The sequence below is a fragment of the Typha latifolia genome, chromosome 8 (assembly GCF_019914945.1).
Source record: "Typha latifolia isolate L0001 chromosome 8, TyphaL0001v2, whole genome shotgun sequence".
Taxonomy (NCBI): Eukaryota; Viridiplantae; Streptophyta; class Magnoliopsida; order Poales; family Typhaceae; genus Typha; species Typha latifolia.
In genome coordinates, this window is record NC_133093.1 from 12,582,959 (window position 1) to 12,605,609 (window position 22,651).

At 37.3% G+C, this 22,651-nt stretch overlaps 3 protein-coding genes across 4 annotated transcripts in view; all 3 read right to left on the reverse strand.

The window, feature by feature from the left end:
• LOC140793372 (uncharacterized) overlaps positions 1 to 13,540 on the reverse strand; it is a 43,188-nt gene extending 29,648 nt beyond the window's left edge. Inside the window, exons 1-24 of one of the 2 annotated variants that reach the window (XM_073144815.1) lie at positions 13,292 to 13,540; positions 12,780 to 12,883; positions 12,561 to 12,695; positions 12,416 to 12,466; positions 10,970 to 11,064; positions 10,784 to 10,901; positions 10,487 to 10,588; positions 10,199 to 10,387; positions 9,959 to 10,119; positions 9,266 to 9,436; positions 8,455 to 8,544; positions 7,977 to 8,295; positions 7,750 to 7,854; positions 7,566 to 7,661; positions 7,414 to 7,481; positions 5,665 to 5,785; positions 5,380 to 5,580; positions 5,096 to 5,299; positions 3,214 to 3,323; positions 2,263 to 2,360; positions 2,011 to 2,108; positions 840 to 1,004; positions 671 to 745; positions 83 to 589 (exon numbers count right to left, since the gene is read on the reverse strand). In XM_073144815.1, coding sequence (XP_073000916.1) covers positions 83 to 589; positions 671 to 745; positions 840 to 1,004; positions 2,011 to 2,108; positions 2,263 to 2,360; positions 3,214 to 3,323; positions 5,096 to 5,299; positions 5,380 to 5,580; positions 5,665 to 5,785; positions 7,414 to 7,481; positions 7,566 to 7,661; positions 7,750 to 7,854; positions 7,977 to 8,295; positions 8,455 to 8,544; positions 9,266 to 9,436; positions 9,959 to 10,119; positions 10,199 to 10,387; positions 10,487 to 10,588; positions 10,784 to 10,901; positions 10,970 to 11,064; positions 12,416 to 12,466; positions 12,561 to 12,695; positions 12,780 to 12,883; positions 13,292 to 13,388 — 3,480 coding nt within the window. In that variant the 5' untranslated portion in view covers positions 13,389 to 13,540. Of the gene's footprint in view, positions 1 to 82; positions 590 to 670; positions 746 to 839; positions 1,005 to 2,010; positions 2,109 to 2,262; positions 2,361 to 3,213; positions 3,324 to 5,095; positions 5,300 to 5,379; positions 5,581 to 5,664; positions 5,786 to 7,413; positions 7,482 to 7,565; positions 7,662 to 7,749; positions 7,855 to 7,976; positions 8,296 to 8,454; positions 8,545 to 9,265; positions 9,437 to 9,958; positions 10,120 to 10,198; positions 10,388 to 10,486; positions 10,589 to 10,783; positions 10,902 to 10,969; positions 11,065 to 12,415; positions 12,467 to 12,560; positions 12,696 to 12,779; positions 12,884 to 13,291 lie in introns of those variants that run through there. The other variant, XM_073144816.1, reaches the window with a different exon arrangement.
• A 1,770-nt stretch (positions 13,541 to 15,310) lies between these two features.
• On the reverse strand, positions 15,311 to 16,420 carry LOC140794157 (uncharacterized). The gene is made up of 2 exons (XM_073146054.1): positions 15,901 to 16,420; positions 15,311 to 15,801 (listed from the first exon to the last, which is right to left on the reverse strand). Exons 1-2 carry the CDS (start codon positions 16,167 to 16,169, stop codon positions 15,618 to 15,620), a joined length of 453 nt encoding a protein of 150 aa, XP_073002155.1. The 5' UTR covers positions 16,170 to 16,420; the 3' UTR covers positions 15,311 to 15,617.
• A 3,463-nt stretch (positions 16,421 to 19,883) lies between these two features.
• LOC140793307 (BOI-related E3 ubiquitin-protein ligase 1-like) lies at positions 19,884 to 21,813 on the reverse strand. Its single transcript, XM_073144711.1, has 4 exons — positions 21,206 to 21,813; positions 21,050 to 21,105; positions 20,699 to 20,961; positions 19,884 to 20,584 (listed from the first exon to the last, which is right to left on the reverse strand). Exons 1-4 carry the CDS (start codon positions 21,247 to 21,249, stop codon positions 20,072 to 20,074), a joined length of 876 nt encoding a protein of 291 aa, XP_073000812.1. The 5' UTR covers positions 21,250 to 21,813; the 3' UTR covers positions 19,884 to 20,071.
• Between the last annotated feature and the right edge of the window lie 838 nt (positions 21,814 to 22,651).

Here is a 22,651-nt window from a genome sequence, read left to right on the forward strand (position 1 = left end):
AGTCTAGAATGTGATGCTAGAATAACAATTGTATTTAGTATATGAGTTTAAAATTTCATATATACTAGACTTAGCTCCTTACTCTGTTGTCTAAGTTCCTGTACTGAGGAGAATTTTGGTTGTATATTACCAGCTGAGCTTTCACAAAACTCCCCAATGTATCATTCTTCTCCAAGTTCAAACTTCCAGTTTCAAGTTCAGTATCTGGTAGCAAACCAGGAATCCGGCTAAAACTAGGAGGCATTAGCGAAAGCATTGGGGAAGGCAAGGAGGCTTGGGCACTGAAATACTCAGACAAGCTACTCTGGCGTTGAACAGAATTATCAATAAAGTCATCCAAATGATCTGATGCTTCAAAAAAGTTTTCCACACTATCATTTTTCTTTATTGGAGTGTCGCTGATAATTTTATGGCTACTAGTAGTGGAAGAAAATAAGCTTTGAGTACTAGTATCTTCTGTGCTATCAATAAAGGATCTTGCCAGATAACGGGGCATGGTCATTCCTGTACAGCAATATTGATCTTCAATCTCCAGTGATCTCAGAATTGTCCCAATAAAAATATTGCTTTCCTTCATTGAAAGTTCTACCTGATTTGGCAAAATAATTATGCCAATAAACAAAATGCATAAGAACAGAAGGACATGGTTATCTTTATAAAAGGTTGGTACCTGACCACCAAGTGCTCGAAACTCGAACAGATTACTTTCTTTACAAAGCAGCATTTTCTTGAAGACTTGATTGGCCTGGATAATTTAACCAACATCATATGAATATGACTTAAATGTAGAAGTAAACCTGTGCATATGTTATAATGTTAATAACTATTCCACATCATACTTGATAACAACAGCTAAAACAAATCTTTAGCTCATCAAGGACACCAGCTACAAACAATTTCTCTGTGTTAACAAAATCCAGTATCCTGCTGCCTTTGGGGGAGGAGTCCTTCTCAATACTCGACGGGGAAGAAGTTTCAGATAGAGTAGATATGGCAGCAGATCCCTGCATAGGTGGATAAAAAAGACCAATCACTTATACAGTTATACTACATAAATTTTAAAAAAAAACAACAACTCAGGATAGGAACATAAAATGGACTCAGACAAATAAACTAAACAAGTAAGAACATACAAGAAGGCCAAACAAAAGGTAACAGAAGTGCAATAATTATTTGTGAGGTGAGGATATGTCTAAATATTAGAAAGTACTTGACACATGAAAGGAAGATATTATGCTCCTGCTTCAGTACTGAATATCTTGCCCTAAGAAGCAGCAGCCGGCAGCACTATCCAAGCTTTATCCAGTCAAATATCAGTTCAACTGGTAGAGTGAAATTCTCATTTGCACAACAAATTAGGGGAATGTTATATTAGCATCGAGCCATGGAAAATGGCATCAAATGCCTATCAAATCCAAGGAAGTGGCCAAATTGAGTCTGAAAGAATTAGCTAAACTATCTGAAGGCCATTGGCTATCTATCTATCATGATTAGTTTCTTCAGGTGAACTATCATCAATCACCAGATAAGAAAGAAGAAGTCATGACCAAAGAATCAAGATAACTTTTCATCTTCAATGTTCACCCACCAAATGAGTTGCAAATTCATAATTTCATATAACTGAAGTATCTCCAGGCTATGTTGATGATGCATTCTTGAAGAAGAAGAGCTTGCATAACGATATATTAACAAGAATTCCTAGAAATCATTATAAAATAACAAATGTTCCTCTATCTGAAAAGATAATGTTCTCTCACTTCCTGGATATGATTTTACAAGTATATGTCAACACATAAGCTGATTTTCTGTACTTGTTATTAATAAAATATCGAGATATATAAAATAGTTTTTCAACAATAAAAAGTAATTGAAACAGTTCCTTTTTAGGAATAATTTATTAACAACACAATACAAGAGGAAACTATTCAAGCAACCATGAAGCATGAACATAAATATCTGTCAAGAGATGTTGGAATGAAAGCAAATATTACTAGGTTAACAGAAGGGTACCGATGCACGATATATAGCCCCTTGTAAGCGATTATGCCATGTTTTCCTTAATTCGTCATTATCACAAAGTAAAATCACTGCATTCACATCTTCGAGTACCTGCATTAAGAATACCTAATTGATATGTGAGACTCATCTCATCCATGAGGTGATAAACTAGCTTTTAAATGGCTATGATATCTCAAAGAACTAGATTTTAAATTTCTATGAGCTCTCAAATATGAAAATTAACCATATAGTAACTAGACCATTCCTTGGGATTAGACTGCCCAGAATCATACAACGCCAGAATATTTTGCAGGCCACCTGTGAGCTCGGTGGGAACTTGATGAACTTGTTTCCCCCGTAAACTGTCAATGGAGAGTTAAACATCACTTAAGAAGGACTATTCATAAATACTGACTAGTTAAAATTGTGTACAATTTAACTTTGGTTACTAGTGAAGTAGGGAGAGATATTGTATACTCACAAGAGAAATCCATGCCAATACAACAAAATGTAAGTTCTCAAACTAAAATCATGTGCTTCCAGCATAAAGGTGCTCCATCAAAATAACTTTTATAAATAGAATTCCTTCAGAGATGATCTTTGAAATAATTCATGAAAAGTTTCTATTTAGTTTTTAATGTATAAGACCTCAAACAAATCTCATATCTCAACAATAGCTTATGACCGTGTAAAGGCTAAAAGACGAGAGGCTTGTAAAAGTTCACATGCCAAACAATATGAAACTTTTCAAAAGTATCAGAGCAGTAGATTTGCCATGATGATGCTGACTGAAAGGTTTATTTTAGCTGCATCTAGGCAAGTTAATAAATGAATGTCAAGTCAGTTCAAGGCTACTAGTACAAAAGACTATAAGACTTATTTTTGGGAAATGAACCCAAAACTGGAAATTTTAGAGGTATGTGAACAATTTATGCAAGCTTTTGATTGCAAACCGCTTGGGTAAAAATAATATCTGTTGACTCATTCACAAAGTATTAGGACCAGAAGAGCCCCGAAGGTTGAGCATAATTCTATACTGTTTTTGTCCTGTCAACTTCTTCAGAAGTAACCACAATTTTCTTTTCAAGAAAAAGAACAATGCATTTTTAGTACCCAATGGAGCTCGACAGCAATACAAGGACCACTAAATCAGATAACCTAATTAGCCGCATATAATGTTGGATGAAGCACAAGAACATAAAAGATAAGAACAACCTGAGACACTGTTTGTATGTTGTAGAAGTAGGGCTTTCCAATATATAAAGATATGGCCCGACAAGACAAAAGTATCTGTGTTGCCAAACAGCTTCTCTGTTTCCCACACCCTATTAGGAAAGATTAGAAAGAGATGGTCAGATTCAGGTCATACTTCGCATGGAATATACTTGTCTGGTAATTGCTGCAAGTTAATCAGAAATGTTTTCAGCCAAATATCTAAATCAATTCAAATATGAAAAAAAATACAAATATGATCTGTTTGTTGGATTTCAATTTTGATTTTGATGGAATTTGGCCCATCTTTTGCTAATTTGAGAAGTATCAGCATGTGGCACAAGAGCTCTTACAGAAAAAGAAGAAAAAAAAAAAGTACCTCCAATTTCTACACTGAGCTATAATAACGTGATTAATCTGTTTTTTGGGATGCATATGCATAACTGTTGGCACATTGTGGATCCTCCCAGCGACCTTATATTCCATACATCAAGATCAAACATGCTAGATGGTGGAAAAGAGGGAGACAGAAAGAATATGTGATATCAATATTTCTCCCCATTATTTTCAACACAAAGTAGTCACTTTTTAAAGGTCAACTGTGTTACAAAAATTTATTTTCAAAAACATATAATAGTAAGAAAATTTTGATCCTGTAGTCATTTCCAGAGAAATAGTAGTCATGTTTTCCTTCAATTAAAAATTAGTCATGATTTCCTTGATAATGGCTTCCAATCTTCAAATTATAGGTATAAATTATAACCAATAAGTGCAATTTAGCAACTAGTTGTTTACACCAACTATTTAATCAGATCAACATGGCTCTTGCTTAGACTCAATATTGTTAATACTCCACGGGGTCCAATTTTACCTGAAGAAGATGCACCAAGATGCATTCTAGAAAACTGTAACTTCAATCATAGGAACTGCAAGCTAGTCAACCAAATCCAACTTTTCTATTAACTTTTCCAAACCAATACTTCTGATGTACCTCATGCATAGACAAATAGAAGTCTGACTAAATTTATTACAAAAGTGCCTCAGTACAAGGGGACAACACCGTAATTATAAAGCTTGGATCACTGGATCAATAATACTCTATCATCCAATGATATATCAAGCAACAAATTAGAAATACGTGTGATTAAATTAAGTTGTAACTGAAAGAAGGAAAAAGAAAAGATAAGAAAAAGCTCCGAATTGGCCCATATGGTCATATCATTCTAGTGCACCCTCGGCACTGATACAAGAGGAGCATGGGCATACAGCTCATAGCAAGAACATAAAGTTGCAACGACTACTATCAAACCTGTATCATAATGCCAATTCAGCATGAAAATTCCAGCCTAATATTTCCCTAATTGGCAACAAGTGCCAAAATACAGACACCCAGACTGTTCTATGACACAGGGTTGTACAATTCTAAGCCAATCTTCAGGAACAATGTAGAACTTATCAGCATATTAACATATGTTAGCACAGTAGTATCTAAATTCCAATCAAATAAAATAATAGTTTATCAAACTTACAATCTGTAGTAATATATATAAGAAGTATGGCTATATCAACCAAAGCCAACTAGTCCAAGGTACTGACTGGGTCTTGCCTATAGAAGGAACTAGGAAGCCTCCACCCAGAATACTGCTTCCTCATAGGCTCATACACTATAGCATCAACTAAACAGTGTCTTGCATAGATTTCTAAGAGGCCATCTAGTGACAAAATGTGCTTGGATGAACCAAGAAGATGTCTAGAAGGTAATGATAAATCAAAGAACTAAGTGCACCTCAAGTGTCTACCTAGATAAACTAGATATTATCATGGAAAACAGTATCAGCCAATATATGTTCTTGCGTACATTTTAAGAGTACAAACAAAAGCAAACCTTCCATGTCAGAAGAGACAACCATCCCTCAAAGTCGGCGAGATTCCATGGATGAACAACATCTGGGTTCATGGTATCCTTGTCCTCAAAGATCTTTGCAACTTGCATTAACCTGTGATAGCGAGCTGGAGAAAAATGGAATCCAAGCGAAGGCAACCGTATAGCAAGTCTTGTTGAAGGATAAAAAGGAACTTCTGATTGGTTCTACAGAAAAATGAAGGAAAAGTTAGACCTTTCATAAGGTAATAATATACCAGGATAGAACAGCACCAAATGAAGGAGACCTGCTGAAGCTTTACAACAATTCCACACTTATCAATAACTGGCAAAAAATTGCTACTTGCTGGTTCCTTAGAACCCACTTCAGCAGATGCTTCACTCCAGCGGTAGTTACCATCCACCAGGAATGCTGAGACGTCACTCAACACCATATTAAACTGCAAATATATGTCCTCTTCCTCTGAAGAATTCGAGTCACAGAAGTCCTGAATGTATAAATGAGATTAGTAACAGATATCATACATTAACTACAAACATTTACAACAACAAAGAGGTCAAATTTATGACACCTGCGTACGCAGCAGGAAAGTTCCCAAATCAAGCAAAAGCTTCGTCTCGTGGAAACCATCTGGGCAAAATTTGGTTGGAATGGTAATCTTGGGGGCAGCAATATCCAGGTCTAGAGAAAACCTACAAAAGTAGCTCATGTGCATGAGATAGACCAGGCAAACGTAAAGTATACCAGGCCAGAGAGATTACAGTAAGATAACTAACATTCAAAGAAGAGCAAAGTGTTTGAAACTTAAATGAGAGATATTGCATTGCATAGACAAAATATCTGCAAAAAATTTTTTACAAACAACTTCTATATATTTGTGAAAGGAAAGCATGCAAAGAGAAACACAAAGAGACATGCACCAAGACTAGAAGGATATAGCCAAACCTACAGAACGGCAAAAGTAGAAGCCACGACTGTTAGAAGTTCTGTCCAAAAAAATGGATGTTCTGCAGTTATTGCAGTTCTGCAGTTATTGCAGTGAGGCAAAGCAAGTTTTATCATAAGGAGCAATATAATAAAGAACATTACATCAAAAGGTCCACACAATGGGTTTCCCACTAGACAGATAGTATTTCCACTCAAGATATAACTTTGGGCTTCATTGCGAGTAGGGTTTATAGTCTATACCAAATTGATCTACCATATGCCATATTAACCAGAAACTTGTCTGACCTTCAAACTAGTCTACTTTTTAACATTCACCAGACCATACAACTCCATCATAATAAAGCCTAGAATTATACTAAATTACAAACAGAAAAGATAGATTCATAACATGATTTTAAAAGTCAATTCTCAACAAAGAAACATTGAAGGTTCATTAAAGTTTTTATCATATTTTATATGACACAGAACATAAGAAAAAGTCCAATTACTTAAACAGTAACTTTTAGGAAAGAACTTTTACATATATATTTCACTTTTTTTATGATGTTCGTCAATAGAGCAGCTCACTACTTATTCAAATTTACACATTGTAAGAAAGGATGGCCGTGCCGACTGGTATGCACCCATGCTGGTCGGCACGGCCACATGCCGAGCCGTGTCGGTCTAGCACGGTATGTGGAGCCGTTTTTTAATAAAAAATTCTTACACATACATATTCAATATCCATATCGTATCATAGGAGAATTATAAAATTTTTATTTATATAAAGAATATGTGAGACGTTACAACTAGCAATCCTACTAGTGGATGAGTTTTAAAGATTATTGACAGTATTTAATACAGCATTCTTGTATATTTTTGTGCCAAGCAAATGATGTCTTTAATTCTCCTCGTCATACTACTTTTAATTAGATGTTGATTTTAATTGTTAAACTATTATCAATTAATATTATGTTAAATGTTATTATGTGTTCAATTATATTATGGAGTCTTCAATCATATTACGGAGTGTTCAGTCGTAAATATTAGTTTTAATGAATGTATTCAATCATATTATGTATTGAATAATATTTATATTTAACTATTATTTTATCTTTAATCAAATTAGTTATTTAGAAATATAATCTAAAAATAGAGCACTATAATGTAGGTTTTAAAATATATACATTTAAACTAAAAATTAAAGATTGACATGCCAAAGACCCAAAAACATATCTAAATATCCTAAAAATTTATGAAGAATATTATAAATGCGCGCCACTCACACGCCGAGGCGTGCCAAGGCATGCCGATGGTGACATGGCCATTGTTGATTGTAAGTATATTTCATTCAATTTAAGTAGGATCAAACATAATAGAATTTCATACAAACCTGGGCTGATCCTTTAACGCACGTGTCACTTGCTGTTGAGCGGTGCGTCTAACTTCATCAATTGTCATCTTCATATGGCATAGGAATAAGGCAATCAATAAACATCAGTATATTTAGAGTATATATATATATTTGAGTAATAATATGGATACCTGCATAGCAGCTACAGTCCCCAAAGCTAGACTCTGGCTAATATCGGAGGTGCTCTTAAAGAAAGCAACAATTTGATCAATGGATTCCTTTAGGTACTGTTACAATGACCAAGAAACCAATTGATGACCAGAATTCACATTAAATTATAACCATATGGACGTAGACTACAATAGAGTAACATACAGTCACATAACATGGAGAAGCTTTAGCAACAAAACTCCAGTCAACTTGGGAATCCAAAGGCTTGTAGGAGAAGACTCCAACAAATGAATCAGCTGCAGTAGCACTCTGTTACATGGAAGACAGAGAAGGTAGAAATAGAAAAGAATGAGAGTAAAGCTTATTAAAGATCAAAATGCATTTTCATTATATCAAAAAATCTGCATTTAAAAGCAATGAGAAAATCAAACCTCGGCAAGAAGACCATACGGAGATGACAATCGATATGATCCCAACTTCAGATCAAAAGTTTTGGCCTCTGTATATGTGTTAAGGTTACAAAGAAACTCTTCACAGGATAAGTCAGCAAGGCACTCCACACCCTCAATGATGAGCTTTGATGCATTATGTTTCATACGTACTTCCAATGAAAACTGAATTAAATTTTTATCTTGAAAACTCAATACGTACTCATCAGAGTTTTCCTTATAGCCAATGACCTTGTTTAGACGTTCCCAGTCTTCCTCAGCGAAACCCTTGAATTCAGTTTCCTCCTTTGCCGACCCAGTCCTGGAGGGAAATGGAACTTATTTGAGAAAATTGTGTTTCCATCAGGACAGCTTGGGATTTTGTTTGTTAGGAATTAGAATTTCAAAAAAAAAATACCTATTACATAAAACTCAACACTAAATAATAAGAAGTCAATTGTAAAAGGAGTGTAGTATCAACCATCCAAATGACCACCAGGATCTCTTGGGGTTTTGTTTAGGATATAGATCAGATCGTGCTGACTGCTCCACAAGTTTGTGTGCTAACATCCTGTACAAAAAAGGGTAGAGATGTTATTGAAGGAAGGGTACCAGGTTAAGGAGAAGCAAAGCTTATAACTACAGGGGCACCACAAGCTCTATGATCCCTCTAGTCAGAAACTTGAAAAAATGACGTAAAATTGTCAGGGTTAAAAATGCAGAAAACAAAAGTTGCCGCAAGCCTGCAACACTTGCCAAACATGGATTTTTCCAATATAAATGTACAGCACTCACTTTTACAGTATTCAGTATTTAGGTACTCCACAGACCACAAAAACTATCTTTGCCTTAATGCATCTTTCTAGAAGCCTTGCCTCAAGAAACAAACCTTCAGACAACCTACAAGCCTTCAGATATGTCTTAAATTATAGAACCTGAGTGATATGTGATGTCCTGAACACGAGCATTTCAAACTTCAAAGGAACCAGAAAGAGGGGGGGGACAAGACTCCCAAACTTTGCAAAGGAAAGGGTTTGAATTCCTCAGGGTATATACAACAACAGAAATGCAGAAGTGCATTCTTCAAGGAGTTCAGGTAATAAGGTAATATTATCTGAAAGAAAATCAAACAATGGAATCACATATTCTAATAATCAAAATTTACTATTTTTTTTCTCCCGCAGAGAAGAGGATAGCAATCACTTCTCACAAAGTTTTTTCACAAAGTTTCTTAAAGAAACATATCCGGATGTTTTTTATGACAATTAGGAAATGAGCTGCTATCCTGTTACCTCCACTGCAGAATAACTTCAATATCAAGCTGATGATCAAGATTCTTTATCTCCTCGTTGTCATCCACTATCAAACGGCTCAAGTCGGATTTCAGGAGAGAAGCATAGAGAGATATGTACTTCTTTCTAAGCTTTGCATACCGCAATACTTGTTCCCATGATAGCTTCCCACTGTATCCATAAAAATGTATTATCAAAAAATGAGAAAATTGAATACAATCGTTAAACGAAAGAAATTTTCCAATAAATAATTAAGGTTAACAGGACAACAAATTTACCCCCATGACTTACCAACATGAAGTAAAATCATACATTCCACAGAACAATAATGGTTTATAGAAGGAATCATCTTAAAATGCATGAAGCCATTAGATGTATTGATCCAAATTAAGCGAGCAAGTAGAACAATATCACAGACCATTACAATTTACAGTCAATCTCTGAAATAACAATGACAAAGTAGTCGAACCATTTTTCAACTGAGAACCTACTACAGCCAGAACTTCCGCAGTTAAAAAAGACGAATGGACAAACCATTTTCAGCTGCAAATGCTGCATATTACCCAACCCAAAATAAGTTTACCAGTTATAATCAAATGTTTTCTTCCTATATGGAGATAGTTCTGTTTCCTGTTAGATTTGAAAACAGAATAGAGATGCAAAACAAAGTAAAGACTAAAGACACTTGCATACCTTGCCTTCTTCATTTCGTCAGTCACCACCTTATATGCATACTTCCACCAAGACTTTGGATCAGACTTTACTAGTGCAGGTGGACGATAATGGGCATATTTTAGACGTTGGTTAAAAGCAGAAAAATTATCGACCATCTTCATAATGTCCCTGTATCCATCCTGCATTTGCAAGACAGGATTATCAAACTCATAAAGTTGCTCAAAGAATCAGAAATTTAAGGGTAGAATGAGAAGAGACCTTTGACAAGGACAATGTAACATTATCCAAATTGACTGCCGCTTTCTGCAGTGCCTGTTGTGTACTTTTGGATTCAGCTAGCCGCATCTTTGTGTACTTCGCATTGCCAGTCACTGGTTCCAACATGTAAATATGTTCTTCTGAAAAAGCATTTAAGTCTCCACCGTCTTCTTTCCCAAGTTCAAATATCTGAAGCACATTGTCCCAAAACCGAAACATAAGCTGATTCAGTATTGCTCAGAAGTTTGGCAGTTTGGCCACCTTGTCCCAAACCCAAGAGAGAAATACCTGACACCACTCTGAAGGAAGTAAATCCTCCCAGGGTTTATCCACCTTCCATGGACTACTATCAGAATCAAAATATACAGCTAGACGCTGAAGTTCCACAGACTGCAAAATGTCTAAGGATAAGTTACCAAAGGTGTCTAAACATAAGCAAAGCATATATAACACCTTATGCTACACCAAAGAGCACGGCTAATTAATATTTAATTAAGTGTTACACCTTCTGCATGATACTAAAAGGCCGAGTTAGGTGGAAACATACGTTAAAGGACCCAGACAGAAAAACAGAAGAAAATAAACCTTCTGGATTCGATCCAAATCTCCCCCAGTGACAAATGTTTCCTTTCCAGAATCATCAACAGTTACCGCAGAAAGCTTGGCAAGTGTCAAACCTGCTGCAAATGGGTGGCCAGGATTGCTACAAAAAACAAGTCAAAATGCTTCTATATACACTAAAACAATACTAAGAAGCAGCTGAAAGAGTACCTCTCTATGTCTTCGTATCTTATATGGATATTGGTAATTGAGAGCTTGAGATTTCCAATAATTGTGTTAATCAACGATCCAAGCCATGAGGCATTCTTCAACAACGACAAATATATACCAGTTAAAAAAGGACAACTTCATTAGCCTAAATCTCATAACTAAAGCACAATGGATCATTTAAAGAGGCAAATATCAACAATAAAGAGAAGGCATGCTTCTTAGTAGTAAGCCACTTTCTCATTTATTGCAAGAAACAAAAACATTGAGCCAAGACTGTCAGCTTTATGACCAGCTAATGGCTCGACATCAACCACCAGAAACTGGTACCAAATTTTGTAAAGAAAAGAGCAAGACAAAACCTTGCTCCGAAACCTACAAGACCAACAAGAAGGTAAGGCAACTTCTTCTCAACATACCTTTACATACTTGTTTTTTAACAAACTAAAATTAGAGTACATCATCCTAACCAAACAATAAACGTATAAGTTAGAGCAACGATGGCCATGCCAATGGCACGTTTCGTGCCACCATCGTGAAACACATTTGACATATTTTTAATAAAAAAATTAGGATATTTAGATATATTTTTGGGTCTTCGGCATATCAATCTTTAATTTTTTATTTAAATATATGTATTAAAATATATTCTTTTTATTTTTTTTATAAGTGACCTATTTTATTAAAGATAAAACAATAGCTATATATAAATATTATTCAACACATAATATGATTGAATACATTCATAAAAACTAATATTAATTATTAAACACTCCATAATATAATTTATGAGAGCTTTAGAGGCATTTAAAAGAGTTGATGGATAAATAAGAAAAAGACAAAAAAAATAAGATTAGATGACAAAATATGAGTTAACTATTTGATTTGATTAAATATTAGAGAATGACAAAAGAAAATTAGACATGAGTTGTTATTCCTAAAGTTGATTAATGATGATTGATGAAAATAAGAAAAATATGTCATATCATGTTTGCTAAGAAAATAACTAAAGTTGATTTTATAATAATTGATGGAAAATAGAAAAAGAAATTAAAAAAAAAGCTTCATCTGGGCGCCGAAACCGGCACAAAGTCGTCGGACCGGCACAGCCATCCTTGAGTTAGGGTACTCTATTCTTTTGTCATAAGAGAGTTATCAATCTGATAACCATATACTGTCGAGGGAAAGAGGGGCGGGATGTGGAGGGAGTGTGCTTTCCTCATTTGAAAGTACCACAATGTAAAGTAAATCTTAAATCTTGAAGAACTTAGAGAAAGAAAAATAAAATAATTATTTGAATTCCCTTGCCAAAAAGGTTTGGGGTATAGGAACCTACTGAAAGAAGATTATAAGCAACATGTTAAAAACGAGCAGTAATGCCATATTGTCAATCTAAAGAATTCATAATACATACTTTACAATATCAAAAAGGCAAGTTGTTAGGCGCACCATTTCAGATTTCAGCTGCTGCTGGCTCTCCAGTAGCTTCATTTCCAACTCCTTTTGCAAAAGCAGGAACGGAAAATACAATACATTATCCCAAACTCAATAACGTAAGGTGAATGTAAAGAGAAACAAAATCCAAATTTCTTACCCTCACTTTAGTCTTCTTAGCTTCTTGGAGAGCATCTTCACTATGACCCTCAACTTTTGTCGCAGGTTCCGCTAAAATGAGAATACGATCAAGATAAACTAAAACTGGTTCCTGCCCTAATCTGCTCCACGGAACCTGAATGACAGCCAATATAGCCAATCACTAGTGCACTGTACAGCCTGTGATAAGTTCTCTTGATAGCAGGTAGTTATCACAAACCTTAAGCCTCACGGATCCAAGAAATCCCGCCTTAACTCTCACAGGCAAATTCAAGGCATTTAGTGCTTCTGGCCTCAACTGCATGTTTGTTAGTTCTACATCACCTGCACAAAATCCAGAGTAAGCAATAACGACTGATCAAGAACCCTATGAGATTACTCCACTGGACCGGTAAGATCCAAAAGGCATCAAATTCTTGCATCCAAATAGACGAAACACCATCCGGAAATTTCAGGCCGAAACTACCATCAACATAACAATAAATTTCAATCCAAAAATACAGTCAGCAATCACGAGAGGTCAACACGGACAACTCAAGAAACAATGGCGGGATGAGGAAATTTAACTGCATCTTGGCCGTAATTGACGGATTTCGAGCAAATTTTGACATCAGGAAACACGAAGGGCGTCAACAAACTGGGATCGCGATCGTAGTCTACGGTTTGCAAACCTCAGAGACGAATCAATGTGCAGAGGAAGAAAGAGGGGGAGAGGAGCGCTAGGTTTTGTACCTTTCCAGACACTAATCTTGAGAGCTTCTTTGTTAAGCCCCCGGACGTAGTTGCCGAGATACTTCTGGAGGAAGAAGGCGACCTGGTCCTCCAACATCTTCGATTCCTTCGGTATCCTGCTATCGTCTTCCCAAATGCCTACCAAGTAGGAATCAGACGAGAGAGGAGAAGAGAAAGCGAGAGAAGAGTTTGGGTTCTTTTCTCTGCGCTCCACGTTACCACGTAAGTAACGAGACCGAGAACGCGATCGCGTAGTCGCTAGAAAGAAAGAAGAGGGACTAAGAAGAGTTCGAATGGCGGAATAGCCCTTGTAATTGATGGTGATTTCCTTCGTATACCATTTTCAGTTCCACATTTGTCCATTTGCGTTGGGGTCAAGCTTTTACTCTTTGTTCCGCAATTAGTAGTAAATTGTGTACGCGTCCGTACGGAATCCCTAATTGCCCCCAACCTTTTCTTAAGGCTTAAGCCCCTCCTAATAGAAATGCAACATATTTATAATATAAAAGGGTTATCGTGAATAATTTTGTTGCTACTAAGCATCTCAAAAGAAAGGGTTGTCATGAAAAATGGACAGCTATATTCGACGTGGAACTATCTCAAATCCCCAATTACTAAATTTATAATAGTCCCACTTGAGACAAAAACAAATAGCTGAAGGTCAAATTTGTAATTTCCGTATTACAGCAGGGGTAATATGAATAAGATCCTATTTGATCCGTTATCCCCCGAGCTCGCAACGTTTTAGTCGGCGTTGCTTTAGCGCGAACTGCCACGTGGAGCAACTACCAGTGTCCACGTAGACCTTCAGTTTCGGATACTTGCATCAGGCCCGAGCTGCAAGAGTACGGCGCCGTGATCAATAAGGTATTTTGCATGAATAACCTCCAGAGAAGATTTATTTGCATATGTTCCTTTTTTAATTTCGTAGTTGTCTTCGTATCCTTCAAAATCTATGGATTTTGCAGTGAAATCCTTGTGAATTTTTTTTTCAAATGAAGTATTTTGAGAATATGTATGCAAATATTAATTTCAAGAGGGTACGGTTGCAAATAATAAAAGATTTTAGAAGGGTTACAGAAATCGTTGATACAATTTGTGGGCCTTCTTCGTTTATTAAGGAAGAAGACGTTGGATTGGATCAGCACAATTAAACTGTGGCCCAATAAATACCAAAGGGCATAAAGATCATGAGAAAGCCCACAAAACTTGGGCTCGTCTACTCCTCATAAGAAAGCCAGGCCCGAAATAGACTTCCAAAAATATCCAAATTGCAATTTACCTCCTAATCTATATTAAATTAATAAATTGCACATGTCGAGCAAATATCTACCGAGTTGGATGGCCAATGTCATTTTCTAGTAACATTACTTTGTCTTTGTGGACCAACGACTTGATTTTTTTTTTTTAAGGAAGTATTAAAAATATATATTCTCGATTCCCATCTCTTTTTTCCATTAGCATAGGGTTTTATTTGCAAATATTCTTTTGTTTTATTCTATTTTTCCAATACAGCTAGCGGCTGACTCAGACAGACGCTTAAGCATGTCAGAGCACAGTCAGCACACGTGGACCATCTCACCAACCGTTTATTTCCTCTTTAATTTTGGCAGCAATGTGCTCAATTATGTGATAAGGAGTTTATAATTATTTCAAGAGGAGTAAATAATTGGGGGAGTGATGGAAGTTGTCTCCTGCTTCCTGGTTGGTGTAATTCAAGGTGGAAATTTCTGACAATAACTATAACAATTCCTTTTATTTATTGACCAAAAAAATATATTAACTTGCTGAAATTAAAAATAGTGACAGAATTGGACTCACTATGTGAAACCATGGACTTTGCCCATATTATTTTGTTCCCATGGAAAGCTAAGTTAACGAACGAACAAAAACGTATGATACGAGACAATACTCCAGAAGAAGAAGAAGAAAATTATTCGTGACAGGTTTTATGAAATCGCCATGTTTCTTGTGGCAAGTGCACAGACAAATTATTTTACTATAGCAAAATGAGACACGTTGGCAAAAATGTTGCAAATTTTATTTGCACGAGAGCTCCTAAAAAAACTTATAACAAGTTCAAAAGCTCCACTAAACCACCACCGGTGCGCTGCCATCTTTTAGGCAGTAGGATGCAAATATGATACAAATACAAAAGGTGTATCTATGCAAACCCCCCCCCCCCTCCTTGATCCTTTGCACATGCGCTCATATTTTACAAACAAAGTCCACAACTATTGTTGCTTGTGCAAAAGCGCAAATTTTGCTTCTCTTTTAGCTGTCATTTCCTGGGTCTCTTTGCAAATTTTGATCGTCTTCCTTCCATCTACCAAGCTTCCACGGCGTCAGCCAAGACTGGTATCTTTTGCGACTCCGGAGAGCTTTGCTTCACCTGCTGCTCTTTTCTAGACGAGACCTTCAAAGATTGGTGTTTTTTCTCCGACTCCTCCGCCTCGTCCATCTCAATCTGCTCTTGCCTACACTCCTCGCTACAGAACGGCGTGCCTCCTCTGCTCAAAACCAACAAACCAAACTCAATAAATTGAAAAGAATTTTTTTTTTGCAGAAAGACCCACTTCCAAATCTTTAATCCCAAGTGGGATTTTTACCTGTACATAAAGATGTCCCTGCTGCTACTCAGGGTCTTCTTGCATAAGAAGCAAGCGTGGAGGAAGTAGCGGGGCTCCTCGTCGTCGAAGGAGTCGTAGAAGAAGGTGGGAGGAGCCGCCATGGTTCTCTTATGGGCACAAGATGGGGTGAAGGCGAATGGGTTCACAGCGCTTCTAGAGAAGCCTGCCTCCAGATCCGAGGTAGAAAGAGACCCAGAAGAGGAGGAGGAAGAAGGAGAAGATGAAGAAGAGAAGGAAGAGGAGTCCATGGTTGTAGTAGTAGTAGTAGTAGTAGTAGTAGTAGTATTATGAGCTCTCTATTGGGTTGCTTTGGGGGAGAGGAGTGGGAGAGGGGGGGAGTTATAGGAGTGGGTGAAGCAAGAGATGTGGGACTAAAACAATGGATGGCGGTTTCAGTAATCTATGGGAAACTATTGGCTTGCGAGTTGTGAGAGTATCTTTGTAATATTAATCCTCTTATTCTATTAAATTACGATCAAAACCCATCTCACAGTGAGATTGGCACTACACATTTAGTATTATTTATCTTCCCGGAAATAAGAGAGAGAAATATGGTAGCATAATCTATTTGTATTATTTATATAAATTTTCACGTGATATATTAAAGAATATTTTGTGCCTAAATATCTAAAATACTCTATTTGACAGTAATTTATTCTAATTATAGAGAATTTAACTGTAAAAAAAGTATATAAAAATTATTTTATATCTATGGTTAATTTAATTCACGTTAATAAGACAATAAAGTCAGACCGTATGAGGAGCTGAAAGTAAAATACACGATAAATATCCTGCGGCAGGGTGTAATTAATAATAACGAAAAAGCATAGGAAGTTTTTGATAAATTTACTTTAGATATTTTATTGATTAAGCAATAAGTATGATCGGTCCAACAATGGCAGTTTCGTAGTTATTGGTGAGTCACCTGTGCTTTTTTCTCCACCGGCTCTGCCGGTCGCTCTTTTGTATTATGGGAATATGGGGGGGGCGAACCTTCCGGTCGCTCCTTTTATGGCGTCACGTCCACCATCTTTACCCGGGACCACTTTGTCGCGTAGCGCGCAGTCCCTCTCGCAGTTGCGTCTTTTCGTACTTGGGGTGGGGCCCGTCATCAAGTCCGAGACGACAGGCCCATTGGGCCCACGTGGTAGTGGCGTGGGAGCTCTCCTTCTAAGCTGAACACGTGGCAGACCCTTCTATGGGCAGGTCGCCTTTGTATTCGTAACGTGTCCTCTGTTCCAATTTTTGGATCTTGTATAACAAGGAAGACCATAGGTGGATGGATTCTTCTCAGCTCCGTTTGCTTTATTCATTTTGTTTAAGAGAAGAGGATAAATGTATTTAGTCATAATAACTTCCTCGTTTATAATAAACGCCACTAGAGTTCTTTCAATAATTAGAACAAAAGTGAGCTTAAGTTTAAGCTACCGGACTCTAAATCTTTTCCTATTTAATAAACAAATTTGTAGTGTTCCAAGGTGGTAATCTTCCCCAGTTTTCCATCCACTTCTTAGATTTTATTAATCAAAAGATAATCTATTGAAACTCTCGAGGATTCTCTCTTCAACGCAAGCAAAGAAACCTCTGTGGGGGCTATAGCTTCTACTCTCTTTCTCTTTTTCCTTTAATTTTTGTACGTTAGTTATATATTAGATATACAAAGGGTAATCCTCTCCATCCATATAAATCAACTTTTTATCAGATTAATACGTCTCTATCGTTACAGTGCAGTGGTGGGTTTAGAGCTAACTTCTTGTATATTGTGAAGTGCATCAATGATTGAATTGGTTTTGAGTACTTCTGTGAAGCAGAGGAAGGACCACAGGATTAAGCTCTTCAATGTCCTTTCCACCCTTTTGTTAGGCAGAAAGAAAGTTAGAGAAGCCAATTAGAAAAGGTTGTATTCTCCTATCATGTCGGTAATACTCCCAATCATAGTACCTAATCACCATTTGATACTACTATTATATGAGTCACAACTCACATGGAGAACAGTAATAATCGCATGATATTGTACCAGCTTTTGAAAATTCTTTGTTATCTATAAGAGTTGGGAACATAAAATAGGCAGGACAATATGATTAGCTTTGCTAATTATAAGACCCAATCAAGAGTTTTTTTATTTTTATTTTTACAAAATTAAGCCTCTTCCTAACTTTTTAACCCGAGTTAACACCAAAAGAGTCATATTTCATCGTAGCTGTTGAATCTATTAATATTTTTATCTAAAAATAAAAGATTTCACTGACAGCTATAATAAAATAAACCACTTTTAATTAATAGTTGGTATTAAAAATAAAAAAAAATAAAAAAAACTCCCCAATCAACCATAATATTCTCTATATTGTGCCTTCAAATCATTTTTCACTTAGAAAATTCTGAATCAAAAGAATTTGTTTTTAACCAAAAAAAAAAAAAAAAAAAGGTGTGGACTTTGATTCGATCCCTGTCCGGTTGCACATGAACAGTAGTTGGTCCTCCTCAGCTTTCTCTCTGGCTTTTGATTACTCCAAAGCATCAGATCTCTCCATGTTGGTGGCTCTGCATTGCACGTGGAAGCAGTACGTACTCACACGAGTGTCCCCCCACCGCCCGGCATTCTTCCCCCTCTTTCCTTTTTCTTTTATATTACTTTTTATAAACATACCAGATCACACAGATGATTAAGTTAACGAGTATTTTAACAGAGTCTTCAAATAATATCACAAGGAAAAAGTTGGTGCGAATGATATACCAACTTGCTGAGGGGTAGGAGATCTTCTCCTCAGGTGGTTTGGAAAAGTCTGCAATATTTGCAATACGAGTAACCCAGTTACTCATAAGCAATAGATTGCATCCAAAGTACATCTTTAGTCAAAATGAATTAGAACTCAGACATCCCCAAGCCATTCTAATAAAAACTCATAATTAGTATGTTAGACATTTAAGTTAGTAAAAGTCAACATCAGGTATAGGCAATCATCTAGAATTTCTTTGAATTTTTACAAATTTAATTATTGATGTGGAGCTGAATCAAGATTTTTAGAATTAATTTTAAAAATAACTTTTGGAAATTCCAATCAACAAGGCTTCTACTCCCTTACATGGTTCTATTGTGGAGATTTTAATTTTGGCAGGTTTTACTTTAGCAGATTCTTAAAAAGAGTTCGAGTTGGTATTACCAACACGAGAAGTAATTAGATCAATAAAGAATCTGAAAAATAAAATAAAAGAATTGCTAAGAAAACAACAATTTCTTTTATTAAAAAAAGAAGAAGAAGAAGAAGAACAGAAATGATCACAAGCATCACCAAACAGACCACACTTTCCTTTGAATAAGAATTCCAAATCAAAAACCTCACTATCACGTGAAGTGTTAGTTAAATCGTCCACGAAACGATCAAATTCGACTACCAAATCCTCACATTAATGAACCCTAACTCGTAAACTTGGGAGTGCCAGGGCTTAGAAAAAGCTCGATTGGAATTTTGGGGGGTTTTTTAGGACCAAAATCGAAATAGAGAACATTGCAAGGGCTTACGAGGAAAATTAATCGAAGGGGGTGGGGGTGGGACGAAGCAAGACCTACCTCCCTCACTCACTTAATCCACCGATTAACTCGGTATTAGTATTACTTGAAAAATAATGAGCGTCTATAAACCCAACCACTCCTAGTCTTCAAATCAAATTAACAAGACTAAAATACTTCTCTTTAAAAAATAATGTTTTAGTTAATTTGTTTCTAGTTCTAATGGGCCTTGTCAATAAGGGAAAGGAAGGAAGCCCACATTTAGTGGGCCGACCGCTTATGAAGCCCAGATTGGCTCTAAAGCGTCCGACCTGATTAGGATCCGCTGCAGGAAGAACGAACTACGCGGCACACGGCCTGTTGTAACCGTCCGTTCAAAATCGGACAGCCGAGACGCGCCAAAAACTCACGTTCTTACGCACGCACGCACGCACACGATGTCATCAAATAAAAGTGTGATAAAAAGAATTAACATATAGATTTTGAATTTTTTGAAAATCCCGAGAAAATAAAAAAAAGGAAAAGGAAAAAAAAGCTTGAGAGTTATACAGATTGCTCTATTTTTTCTAGTCTTTTTTTTTTTTTTTTTTGCATTTTGGTACTTGTAGATTCTTTTATTTTCTTTTTATCTTAAACTTTTCATTAGGAGAAGAAGACTTGGACGCTTCCGCTCCTAACGCAACGGCAAACTGGGCAGAAGTCGTCACCGGCGCTGTCGACGTTGCAGACTTCGCATAGGCACAGGTGGCGGCAGGGGAATACAACCACCGAAGCCGGTTTAAAGCGGCAGGACCGGCAAGCCCGGTCCGGTTCGACTCGCACCGGATCCACGTGGGCCGACTCGGCGTCGTCGGCCGGGGCCGACTCGCCACAAAGCTCCTCCCTCGGCTCGGCCGCCGCAGCGGCGGCTCGCTGGAGCTGCGTGTGGAGAGCTGCCGCCGCCGCCTGGCCGGAGAGCGCCTTCGCCTGCCACGTCATCGACTCGGCCCTGAGACGAGCGAGCCGGCCCTCCAGCTCGGCGCCGCGGCGCGCCGCGAGCTCCACCTCCGCCTCCTTTCCCCTCAGGCGCCGTGCGGCCGCCTCCTCCGCCACGCACAGCAGCGCACGGTAGTGCCTCTGCCGCGTCTCCGCTAACGTGCGCCGCAGTTGCTCTCCCTATGAGAGGACGAGCCCAAGCACCCAAATTTAACCCATTTGAAGCCAAAACCGAAGGAGGAAAAATAAAAATAAAAACCGCAAGAAAAGAGGATGACGAGGAGAGAAGAGTACCTGGGCGTGGAGGAATTTCTCTATTTCGACCCTCTGTAGATTGATTTGGGCGGCGATTTCGTCGGAGAAGACGAAGGAAGAAGACGAGGAAGAGGAAGAGGAGAGGATGGGATTCGATAGGCTCTGGGTCTGCCGTTGGTCTTCGAATTCGAGGCGCAAACCGGTGGAACAGAAGTTGACATGGTATCCCTGAGGCGGCGGCGCTACCATTTGCGCCGCCTCTGCCGCCGACTCCCTTCCTCTCTTCCTCGGATTCCCACTCCCTGATCAAAACGTAGCAAAACCCATCTCAGAATCCTCCCTTGTAGACAAGGAAAGATACGATACCCAAGTGTGCTCTCGGTGCCTTACCTCCATTGGAGACGAAGGTTTGGTTCAACTCCATCTCCTTGCTATCTTTCTCGCTTCTGCATCCGACCCAAATGAAGAAATCACTCCAAAAGCTCGAATTTTTCTTCGCAAACCGAAGCAATAAACGCAATAAAGAAAGGGAAGGTAGAGACATACCTGTTAAGGAATAGAACGTTGGACGGGTATTGGGCAACCGCCATCGAGGATAGTTGGATTCCAGAGAGCAAAAGACGGGGAAGGAAGGCAGATTCCTCAAAAGGATATAGAGAGAGAGAGAGAGAGAGAGAGAGAGAGAGAGAGAAGGAGAGGTGTGGGAATAAAGGAGAAAGAAACGGCTGGAATCAATCACAGGCAAAAAAGCCAAAGAAAGCTTCTTCTCTCTCTCTCTCTCCTCCTCCCCTTCCTCCTCCTCTGCTTCTTTCGCCAAAGATTTCGATGTCGAATAGAGAGAGCGAGAGAGACGCGGTGGAAACGAAGGAATCAGTCCAAAGATGGGCTTCTTATTATGCTCTCTCTTTCATGCGCACACTTCTCATGGACAGGGGTGGGGGAGGAGAGAGATGAGAAGGAAAAAAAAATTGATGGCTTTTTTCCCCCTTTTCTTCTCCTCCTACTCCTCCTCCTCCTCCTCCTTGTTTTGGTTTGAATAATTAATCCAGCTTCCTTAATTGGTGGATTTGATTTAATATTTTTTGGTAATCGATGCAAGAGAGCATGTGATGATGTGGTGTGATGCACTTGCTGCCTGCCAATTGTTTGTCCATAAGAGATTCATGACTACTATTTATTTCTGCAATTATAGGCTATATTTTTATTATTCTTTGATTTTTTGATTTTTTTTTTAAATTATTTTGCAACTTGTAATTTTGTTTTTATTTATCAATCCAACTTGTAATTTAAATTTTAATCTAATATTATCTTCTATATAATTACTGTCGAAAACTCTTTAAAAAAAAAGTGAACAAATAGATATAAATACAAATATCTAAAATTCCATTTAATTTATAATATTGAAAAAAAAATTTAATTAAAAAATATAATCTCCTAATTAAGTGCTATGAGATTACCACAGATGGTTTGAAGTTTTGAATCAATAATTAAACAGGCATCGTGTTGTCAATTACAATGGAGAAGATGCGGATTAAGCCCTTCAACCTAATCCATTTGGTTGGTTTGTCAGATGCTTTGCCTGGATATGATTTATACTCTTAATTTATTTTTCTTTGTGGGTCTTTCTAGAGGAAAGAAGAAGACTAATTAGTATTCTCTTTGGTGTTATTCTTTGTCAAAATCTTTGAATTGTGATGACTAATTATAGTACTAATATGAGTTTTAATAAAACTTTAGTTTTTATTTCGTTGCCTCTAAATTTTTGTGGATATTAATTCATAAAGAATGCAAAAAAAAAAAAAAAATCCCACTATGATATAATTATATTAATAATAGGCGTTCATGCGTAGATTATAGTCACATTCATGCACGCCACGCCCAGCAACTAATATTGTTACTCGTCCTCGGGAGGTGGAACTTAATAAATGATTAAAATGCTAATCACGTACTAAATATAATTAGGTGAATCCAATACTAACGCACGAATTTATT

Excerpts from the sequence above, each read along its gene's own strand:
- LOC140793307 (XM_073144711.1), bottom strand. The coding sequence starts at position 21,249 with ATGGCGGTTGCCCAATACCCGTCCAACGTTCTATTCCTTAACAG. Across the intron at positions 21,106-21,205 it reads AACGTTCTATTCCTTAACAG|AAGCGAGAAAGATAGCAAGG; the intron begins GTATGTCTCTAC and ends GGTCGGATGCAG. Across the intron at positions 20,585-20,698 it reads AGAAATTCCTCCACGCCCAG|GGAGAGCAACTGCGGCGCAC; the intron begins GTACTCTTCTCT and ends GTCCTCTCATAG.
- LOC140794157 (XM_073146054.1), bottom strand. The coding sequence starts at position 16,169 with ATGGACTCCTCTTCCTTCTCTTCTTCATCTTCTCCTTCTTCCTCCTCC. Across the intron at positions 15,802-15,900 it reads AGGGACATCTTTATGTACAG|AGGAGGCACGCCGTTCTGTA; the intron begins GTAAAAATCCCA and ends GGTTTTGAGCAG.